A 10,804-nucleotide genomic window follows, 5' to 3' on the forward strand; every position below is an offset into this window, starting at 1 on the left:
TTATAGATTCATTTTACATTATTAATTATTTGGGCTTTGTCGGCTTTTATTGGTCTACTATCATTGCTTTGGTTTTCTCTTTATTAACCTGCAGACCGACTTTCAACCATTATGCTTCAATTTATCCTATGAGTTCTTCTAATCTTTCTTTAGATTCAACGATGAGGGTGGTATCATCAACGTATCTAAGTTAATTAATTCTGGTGCCATTATTACTGTATCAAGTGAAAGATTACACTATTTAAGCGGATTCCCGGGAAATGTGTAAACGCCAGGTAAATCCTGAGTTTAATTTTTAAAATAAAATCAGTTTCTAAGCAGAACGGGTTTTTTATAGCAACGTGCTCTGGTGCAAGCTATATTAACGGTAGTTGCGAATGGATAGTTTAGCCTGATGGAAACGAAAAGGGGAAGCTTACCTATAACATCAATTTTATAAAAAGTTTTTTTGAAAAATTACAAACTGTTAGCAAAAATACTAATACGGTAGGAAGTTAATAGTAGGGGAGGAAAGTATGCTAACTGTGCAGTCACTCGCTCGTTATGGGGACCGATTGGGTTGTGAAGAGTAGGTCCTAAAACCAAAAAAAGTTAAGTAAAGTTTTCCATTTTAGTGGGGACTTTCCCTTTTTTAATTTAATTTTCCATTTCCAACAATCGCTTTTTTCGATTATATCGCCATCTATCCATAATTCGAAAAAATGTCTCGAATAATAGTTACTTATTTTTACGTAAGGAATCAATATCTGCAATAAAAATGGGGGCTCCTATTCAAGATTTTAAAGTAACCCCCACCCCACCTCCGTGGGGGGTCGTGTGTGGTGATATTCGATAGATTTTTCAAAAATATTGAATACGTGTATTTTTCAGTTTTTCGATCTGATGTTCATTTCGCGAAAAATCGCGAGGTTCGTATTCAAAATTTTAAAATTACCCCTCATTGCTCTCCGTGGGGGTCGTGTTTGGTATCATTCGATAGATTTTTGAAAAATATTGAGCACATGTTTTTAGTTTTTCGATATGTCGTTCATTTCGCGAAATATTCGCTTTTTTTTGTGAAACTTTGCGACTCACCCATTTTCTTACGCGCCGATCAAATCGTTAGATTTTTGAAATATGCATTGTTTTGCATGTACTTAACTTACCTTATCTTATTCTGACGATTTCAAGTTTTTCTAAGGACCCCCCCCCCCCCCTTAACGAACTTCCTTATACAGGGTGGTGAATCGTAAAGCGGGACATAGGAAACTCAATGTAAAATTCTAAACTGTTAAATTCCTGCTTCCCTAATTATTTTACATCAAAAGTCGTGAGATAATATTTGTAGAGGATTGAAATCTGTATTAAAAACAAAAGTTAAAATTGTTCTATGATTTAAACACATTCCAAAATTTTGAAAATTATGATACATTTGCCACAGTAGGTATGTGTGTAAAATTTAGGCCCACGTTACTATTTAACTAACAGTGCGCACATTATTGATTGAATAAAACATCTTTATTATTAATACTTTCTCCTCAACTGAGGGTATCCTATCAACTTTATTATTTTTTAAACAACAAACGATAAAATAAAAATTTGACAGTTCAAATATTGTTAATATTAATAACTTCATTGTGACCGAACGCAACCGTTACACATCATGACATTGTGTGTGGCCTAACTTTGGCGTCACAGTCTAAAAATTTATTATATTTTTACAAAATTTTGGAATATGTTTAATTCGCAGAACAATTTTAACAGTTGTTTTCAATAGAGATTTAAATCCTCTACAAATAGTTTCTTAGGTGTTTTGATGTAAAATAGTTAGGGAAGCAGGAATTCAACAGTTTAGGATTTTACATTGAATTTCCTATGTCCCGTTTTCCAATTCACCACCCGGTATATACGCCCTGTGCTTCGCTGTTATAGCCACCTACTTAGAGGATTACTAGTACAACTTTCGTTGGAAATTTCGCTGGAAAGAGAAAAGTGTTGCCTATCCTCTGTGAGTTTCGCTGGTATCGCCAACTAGCGGATGACTTACTTTTTTGGCCTGAAAATTAAAGAGGAAAGGAAAAAATCAATAATAATTGTTTAAAACTTGTAATGTAATTCTTATCGTGTAATATTTACAACTTAAAGAAGTAATTGGATTGTAATCGATAGTTAATATCAATTAGTAAGTACAGAATTTGTTATTCATTATGATTATTTTTAAGATTTTGCTTATCGTTTTGAAATCTATGTTGACAGATAATATTAGAAAAAATGTATTCCGAAAAAAGTATAATAATTTTATATAATTATAGTATAATACTTCTTAAATATTAAATTATGCATGTTTTGTATTTATTTATACAAAGTATTAGGTCTGTTCGTACAGGAATCAGAAACTATCACTGACTATCAGCAACTGCACGACGCATGCGTGTTTCAATATTAGCGTTCGCACAATTGAAACACGCATGCGTCGTGCAGTTGCTGATAGTCAGTGATAGTTTCTGATTCCTGTACGAACAGACCTATTATTTCTGCTTCTGATGGTTAATGCTGGTAAAAAATTGATATGCTGAATTAAAAACTGAATTTTATTTGTACACTGCTACAATATGATATAACCTTACGACATGATGATTATGATTGACATTGTCATGCGCGCTGTCACCAGCTGGCATGGAACGAGCAATTATTTGCCATACACTTGTGTATTCTGCAACATACCGCCAGCCTTGAAATACCCTGGCTATTTCAAAAAGAAACAAAAAAAACAATAAACTACATTACAATAAAGGGTCATAATTGCCCAGTATACATCAAAACATAGAAATGAACTTAAATGTCTGTTGGTAATATGCACACGCGTGAGAGAGCTCTTGTCACTTCACCATTGTTTGTTTTTATTGTCACAACACGTATTCTATTGTCTCTGCCTCGATGTACCATTGAAATACGTCCTAACCTCCACTGTAGAGGTGGTAAATTGTCTTCTTTAAGACACACTAGCTGGTCTATCTTCACTTCTTGGTTGCTAACAGTCCTCCATTTGGATCTTGACTGAAGTTGAGTTAAATATTCTGTTGACCATCTTGCCCAAAAATGTTGGAGCACTTGAGTCATATGTTGAAACGTGTTGAGATTTGAAATTCTTCGTAGGTCGGGCTCAAGAAAGGTTGTTAATGGTGAAAAGATTAAAAAATGACCTGGGGTCAAAGGTTGAAAATCTGATGGGTTAGAGGATAAAGGAGTTAAAGGTCTGGAATTAAGACATGATTCAATTTGTGTTGTCAAAGTTCCAAAATTATCTACTGAAAATATATGATTTCCCACAATCCTTTTAAGATGAAATTTAAATGATTTGACTGCTGCCTCCCAAATTCCCCCATAATGTGGTGATCTAGCAGGAATGAACTGCCACTTTATTGATTCTACTGTCAAAAAACTGTTAATTTCTGGTCTGGAATTCTGTACTAAATCGTACATTGATTTGAGTTGATTATTAGCCCCCACAAAAGTTGTGGCATTGTCCGATGAGATAGTCAATGGTTTACCTCTACGACTGATAAATCGTTTTAAGCAATTTAAAAAACTTTCAATTGTTAAGTCTATTAAAATTTCTAAATGTGTAGCCTTTGTGCTAAAACAAACAAATATGCAAACATATATATGGATGATTTTTGAATTGCGTAATTTATTAGCTTTAACTGAGAATTGTCCACAATAATCTAAACCTGTATGTAAAAATGCTCTAGCAGGAGTAATTCGCTTCTCTGGTAAGTCACCCATAAGTTGATTGACTGAACTTGGCCTATTTTTAAAACATACAATGCACTTTCTTAAAATTCGTTTTACTGTAGTTAAACCTGATAATATCCAAAATCTAGTTCTCAATGTTGATAACAATAGTTGTGAACCAGCATGCAAGTTTTTATAATGTTCATCCCGAATGATACAAGTAGTAATGTGATGGTCTGAAGGTAAAAGTATTGGATGTCTTTGAGAAAAAGGTAAAAAATCTGCATTTTTGATCCTACCACCAACTCTGAGAATACCATCTTTAAGAAATGGATTAAGTGAAATAAGATTGCTATTCCTTTTGACTGTATTACCTTTCAAAATCTGTGAAATTTCTGATTGGAAACATTCATTCTGAACAAGTTTTACAATAGTATTTAAACTGACTTCCAGTTCTGGTACAGAAATTTGGCCACAATATTTGTCTGATTTATTAAGACAGTTATGTTTAAATCTTAAAAGCAATGCTATTATTCTTTGTAACCTTGATATTGAAGAATATTTATGGATTATACTAAATGGTTCCTTTTCTTTAACATGAGCTGATAACTGGTATTTAGGTCTTTTTTCTGGTAAATCCTTTACTGATTTAAATTTCGGTATAGGCCAGTTGTCTTCACTTTCTGATTACCATGAAGGTCCATGCCACCACAAGGAAGAAGTTGACAATGTTTTTGAGTCTATTCCTCTTGAAATAAGGTCTGCTGGATTTTCCTTTGAAGGAACATGTCTCCATTCATTTGCCTTGCTGTTTTCATGAATGTGAGCAATTCTGTTTGATACAAAAGGTTTCCAAACATGAGATTCGCTGTTTATCCATTGAATAACTATAGCTGAATCTGTCCAAAATGTAAATTTGGCAAAATTAATATCTGAACAATCTCTTAACTTTTTTACTAAATCTGTTAATATCATTGCTGCGCATAACTCTAATTTTGGAATTGTAAGTACCTTTAATGGTCCTACTCTACTTTTTGCAATAAGTAACTGACTCTGTTTCTGATCGTGATACTGACTAACAATATATAAACAAGCTCCGTAAGCTGCTTCAGATGCATCGCAAAATCCATGCAATTCTGTATCTGCCCCTTGAAACAATGTAACACGTCGTGGAATACTGATTTGATTTAATTCTGTTAACTGATTTATAAAGTCTACAAAACAAGTATGAAGTTCAGCAGGAACTGATTCATCCCACTTTAAATTAAGTTTCCACAACTTCTGTAATATTATCTTTGCTTGAATGACATAAGGTCCTACTAAACCTAAAGGATCAAAAATTTGAGATATTGTTGACAAAATTGATCTCTTTGTAATTTTTTCAGTGTCTTTACATTTAATTTTGAATAACAAGTTATCTTGACCTGACTGCCAAGTTATTCCCAAAGTTTTATTTTCCTCTTTGCTTGAGATAAAATATTCTATACCTACTTGTTCTTGCTCTCCTGGTGAGAATATATCTTTGTCGTTGGACATCCATTTTCTTAATATAAATTTTGATTTGCTAAGAATTTCCTGTAACTTATTTTTCAACTGTTTTGCCTGTTCTCCAGTTTCACATCCATATAACAAATCATCAACATAGAATCCATTTCTGATTACTACTGCTACATCTGGATCTGTTTCCTCAATTTCATTGGCTAGTTGGGTTAGGCTTCTTATCGCTAAGAATGGTGCACTTGCTGTTCCATATGTTACTGTTTTAAGTTTGAAATTTTGGATCTCTTCTGAGGGATTTGTACGCCATACGATTCTCTGATAGTTCTGGTACTTTTCACTTACTAAGATTTGTCTGTACATTTTCTCAATGTCTGCTGCTAAAACTATATTAAAAAATCTGAATCTTATTAAGATAGAAAGAAGATCACTCTGTATAGTTATTCCAACCTTTAAGCAATCATTTCATGATAAGCCTGTAGTTGTTTTTGCTGACCCATCAAAAACAACCCTTAATTTAGTAGTAGTATTATCTGATTTTAGAACTCCAGGATGTGGTAGATAGTATGAGGGATACTTTAAATCCTCTACTGTTATAAGTGACATATGTCCCAAATCCTGATATTCCTTGATAAAGTCTGTGTATAACCTTTTATATTCTGGATTTTTGATTAATTTTCTTTCTAAACTAGAAAATCTGTCGAGTGCTGTTTGCAATGAATCTCCTAAGTTCTGTATGTTGTCTTTTGCTAACAGTGGAACAACAATTTGTCCTTCTTGATTTTTCTGAAAATATGTCTGATAGTCTTTTTCACATGATTCTTTTCTTTAGTTAGACCTTTTGAATTATCAATATTTTCTATTTCCCAGAATTGTTTGATCTGATCATTAATGCTGTTGACAGTAAAATTACACCTGATGGTTGGTTTATTTGAATGAAATGGGACATTCCCAGTAATAACCCAACCTAGCATGGTTTTTTGCAAAATTGGTAAAAATCTGTTAAGTCGAATTTGTCTAATGCATAATAAATCATAGAATATAGAGGCACCTAATAAAATATCTATTTTCCCTGGTTTATAAAATGTTTCGTCTGCTAAAGTTACATTTTCTGGTATAGTAAATTCATTTCTGTTAAGATTGACTGTAGGTAATGTTTCTGTAATTTTATCTATAACTAAGAAAGAACTTTCAATCTGATATGCATTTACTCGAGACTTAATATTTGTAGTCACTGAATGGTTTATATGAGTTATTTTGTCATTTATACCTGATACTGGTATATTTATACATGACTTATCAAGTTTCAATTTTTTGCAAAGATCTGCTGTGATAAAATTTGATTGTGATCCTGAATCAAGTAATGCCCTTGCTTCAAATGTATTACCTGACTGGTCAAAAATATGTATAACTGCTGTTGCTAATAAAACTTCTGATTGATGATTGGCGCTTGAATTTAGAACTACTGATGTTGATGGCTGCGCTGAATTAATCTGTACTGTATTTACCTGGTTGTGCTCATTCATTGAGTTCCCAAATGATTCTGATTCTTGGTTCATATTGATATGGCTTTGTTGCTGATCTGTTTGAAATCTAGAATTTGAGTAATGTAACAACGAGTTGTGCCTTCTCGTGCAAAATTTACAACCTCTGGTTGATACACACTTCTCTATTGAATGATTTCCTCTTAAACAGTTTGTGCATAATTTCATTTTTTGTACTTCAACATTTCTTTGTTTTACGGATAATTGTAGAAACTTATTACAATAAAAAATTGAGTGTGATTCTTTACAATAAAAACATTTAAAATTCTGATTAGTTTGATTTACGAATGATTGTACTTTATTTTTGTTATGTGGTTGATTATTATTTTTATGGTTTGCACCATGTGTTTGTTTATCATTATTTGCATAAAGAGTTTCTAAAAGACGAGAACGCTGACCTAAAAAACTTAAAAATTATTCAATTGTTGGAAGTGCCTTTTTGCTTATATTCTCCGATTCCCACTGACGTCTTGTGTTATTGTCTAACTTAGAAGTTATTAAATATATTAACATTGTTGACCACTCCTTTACAGGTTGTTTAAATGATTCTAATACCCTTATATTTTTATTTACCTCATCAATCAGTTTTCTCAGCTGAGAAGGTGATTCTTTTTGTATCACGGATAACTCAAATAACGCCCGAACATGAGAATGTACTATGAGTTTATCATTTTGAAATCTATCTGTTAAGATTGGCCAAGCAATCGTATAATTTTCATTCGTAACCTCCAAAGAGGAAATTACTGCTGCCGCACTGTCTGTCAAACAAGATTTGAGATAATAAAATTTTTTAATGTTACTTAAATTAGGATCATTGCCAATTAAACTAGTGAACCCGTCATAAAACTCAAGCCATGAGCTCCCACTTTCTGCACCCCCATTTTCTGAGGCCCCACTGAACCTTGGAAGATCAATACAAGGTAACCTTATGTCTTGTGAAGCTTGTAACTGTGAACTACAACTTGTATTTATTGTGTCTGCTTGTTGATTAAATGTCTGTTTTTTTATTGAAATATCAGCTTTTAGTTCAGCTTCATATTCCTTACTTTTATTTTTTGTCTCATCTAAATCTAATACCATAAGCTGAACCATTACCGAGTTAAAGTCTGACAATAAATCTTTTGCTACTGCTAGTCTGCATTCTAACTGATCTTTGTTTGCTTTACCTGACTCTACATCTTTTATAAAATTAAAAAATCTCGTTAACTGACCTTTTAAGGAAGTTTTAGTGGTTTTTAAGGTATTTTCATCTGTCATTCTGATGATTTATAAAAATTTACTGTTACAATACAAAACAACACAAATTAGATGCAAGTCATGCATAGAAATTTTTTATAAAAACGGATATTACATAGGATACCTGATTTCCAATGATTTTCTGATAATTTGCTTTGATCTTCTGTAATCCTGGCGTGGCCCGGTCATTAACCTCTGCTTCGAAATGGCCGCCAAAATGCTGTCTGGTTTTCTGGTAATTATTTGTTTCTTGTCCTGTCTACGGTCGCCAAAATGTTTTGTATTTATTTATACAAAGTATTATTTCTGCTTCTGATGGTTAATGCTGGTAAAAAACTGATATGCTGAATTAAAAACTGAATTTTATTTGTACACTGCTACAATATGATATAACCTTACGACATGATGATTATGATTGACATTGTCATGCGCGCTGTCACCAGCTGACATGGAACGAGCAATTATTTGCCATACACTTGTGTATTCTGCAACAATGCGTTTATTGCACTTAAATAATTAATTAAGAGCGTGAACCTAAAATTTCGCACCAACACTTTTTAAATGCATTCCTTTTTTTCGAATCCTGAGAGAACCAATAAATATATTTGAAAAATTTAAACGCAGAATGAAAGACTACATTAATTATTATCGAGGCTCAAAAGTCCATGAAAATTTCTATTTTAATCAGTTACAGGTGTGAAAAAAAGAGAAAATTTAGTGTGATTTTTAATTTTAAATATCTCGTTCAAAAGAAACTTTTTCTTTATTCTAAGGAACTTTCGGCATTTTAAATGAGATATTTAGTCAACATTATATGCAACTCTTAATATATAATGCAGAACATCAAATTTCCAGTTAAAGTTCACTGACTTGTCACTACAGGCGCTCGCGAAATTTTAATTATCCTCTCTACCTTCGAGCTCATAGCGGATATGGTAGAGGTACATTTACAGGGTAAAAGATTTCTTATTATGTGATAATCAGACGCGATCCAGTAACTTCAAAGATCCCCGCTTGAACTCCCCTACCATAATACATATATGTATTTTACAATTTTGTTGCGATCGCAAATTTTCATATTGATATTAGTGCCAATGGTAGTTTGTGTACTTTTTTTATTTATAATTTATGCTTTATCTCTTCTTTTTCTTAGACGGTAGCTTGATTTTAAGCTTTGTGATTTCGTGAAATAACGTGTGCTGTTAGTTATTATCATTTTTCTCGGTTCCAGCTTATTTGATTGATTACTGGAGAGACTTGCGAGTGAGATTCGTAATAAAATCTGTATCTATATATGATTGGAGATATTTTCCTCTGGATCATGCCCCTCTCTATACGGCTTTCCAAACCGTTTCTTTTAATAAGATAGCGGAATAACTGGGTAAGATTTTTAGCTAACGAAACCTTTTTTTATGGTAAGTAGTGTCTTCTTTATTCGGATCTATCGGAAGACTAATAAATCAGTTCTTTTCTCAGACTAAGACACTCTTATAATGTTACTTCAGACACACATCTCAAAGGCATCTACACTCGGGTGCAAAGAAATCAATCCACTAAAAATTTAGTCATTTTGATGTCTCGAGTTTCCTAAACTTGTTGTCCGGTTTAAATGATTTTTTTACCATGTTATGGCCTTATTCATTGTCAATATCTTTGTAATAATATTGTTGCTAGACAGACAAACTGTGATTGTATACCGGGTGTGCGAATCAAACTGTGCTTTTTCTCAAAGTTCGCATCACCCTCTAGACTATTCTAGTGTTTATAAAATACTGAAATTAAAAACCGACTATAGCATCAGGTTTTCTTAATTTAACAATATTTAAATTCTGATCGATGAGGGGTTAAATTAATATACTTCTCATTCCTTCTTAAAATACATTAGTCATCAACTTTTTTGCAGAATATCTCGCTTAGTTTGAATATAATCGACATTTAGTATTGCTAATTTTAAAGGTCTTTTCAAGCACTACAAAAGTTATTAGTATCATTATACAACTAAAATCGACAGTTTCTCTGTTATTTCAAGTTGAATACACCGATTTGAGCATGCAACAAAAAAAACAAACTCTTCTTACCTACCATATCCCTCTTTGTATTTTAAGTAGAATATTAATGAAGTAACGAATCTCTTTGTTTTTTATAACCTACAAAAATATTTTATTAGTTTTTTTGTTAGATGCATAGTTTTTAAGCTATTCGCAAAAATCCGTCCGAAACGGTGTCATTTTTCAATGAAAATGGGCAATTTTCAACCACGAATAACTCAAAAAGTATTAAGTTTTCAAAAAATAATTATGGAACAGTTTTTGCTTAAAATAAGGTTCTCTAGCCTCTTCTGTGGCTATTTTAACCAAAACATTTTCTACCTTCGAGAAGGGGTGTGAACCACCCCCAAGATAAAAGCACACATCGGCATAGGGTAGGCTTTGTCTCTTGAGCTATTCCCTACTTACTGTGAAAATATCAAGTAAATCGATGTAGTAGGATGGAATTCGGAGGCACATACCCTCATTGACTGCCCTAATACTGGAAAAAATCGATTTTAATTTTGTAACTTCAAAGGGCTATAACTTTTTTTATGTGTACATTTGTACTAAGGTAAGTTAGGTTTAATCGAACTATTTTTGTTCCCAGAGTATGTGATTTAATTGAAGACTTGCATTTTTGTTAAACCCTGTATAAACTAACAAAACAAGTTTTAGAAAAATATAAGCTTGTTTTAGTTATTCCGAAACAATGCATGTTTTCGTTCTATCTTGACTCCCCTATTTACCGTAATGTCCGTATTTTCAGTTTAACAGGCAATAAAT

At 32.5% G+C, this 10,804-nt stretch overlaps 1 protein-coding gene across 1 annotated transcript; it reads right to left on the reverse strand.

Moving 5' to 3' along the window:
• Nucleotides 1-7,169: 7,169 nt before the first annotated feature.
• Nucleotides 7,170-8,012, reverse strand: LOC126885405 (uncharacterized). The gene has a single exon (XM_050651972.1). It carries the CDS (start codon nucleotides 8,010-8,012, stop codon nucleotides 7,170-7,172), a length of 843 nt encoding a protein of 280 aa, XP_050507929.1.
• Nucleotides 8,013-10,804: the final 2,792 nt, after the last annotated feature.

Source organism: Diabrotica virgifera, chromosome 5 (assembly GCF_917563875.1).
Source record: "Diabrotica virgifera virgifera chromosome 5, PGI_DIABVI_V3a".
NCBI classification, from domain to species: Eukaryota; Metazoa; Arthropoda; class Insecta; order Coleoptera; family Chrysomelidae; genus Diabrotica; species Diabrotica virgifera.

Coding starts and splice junctions, on each gene's coding strand:
- LOC126885405 (XM_050651972.1), bottom strand. CDS start 8,012: ATGACAGATGAAAATACCTTAAAAACCACTAAAACTTCCTTAAAAGGT.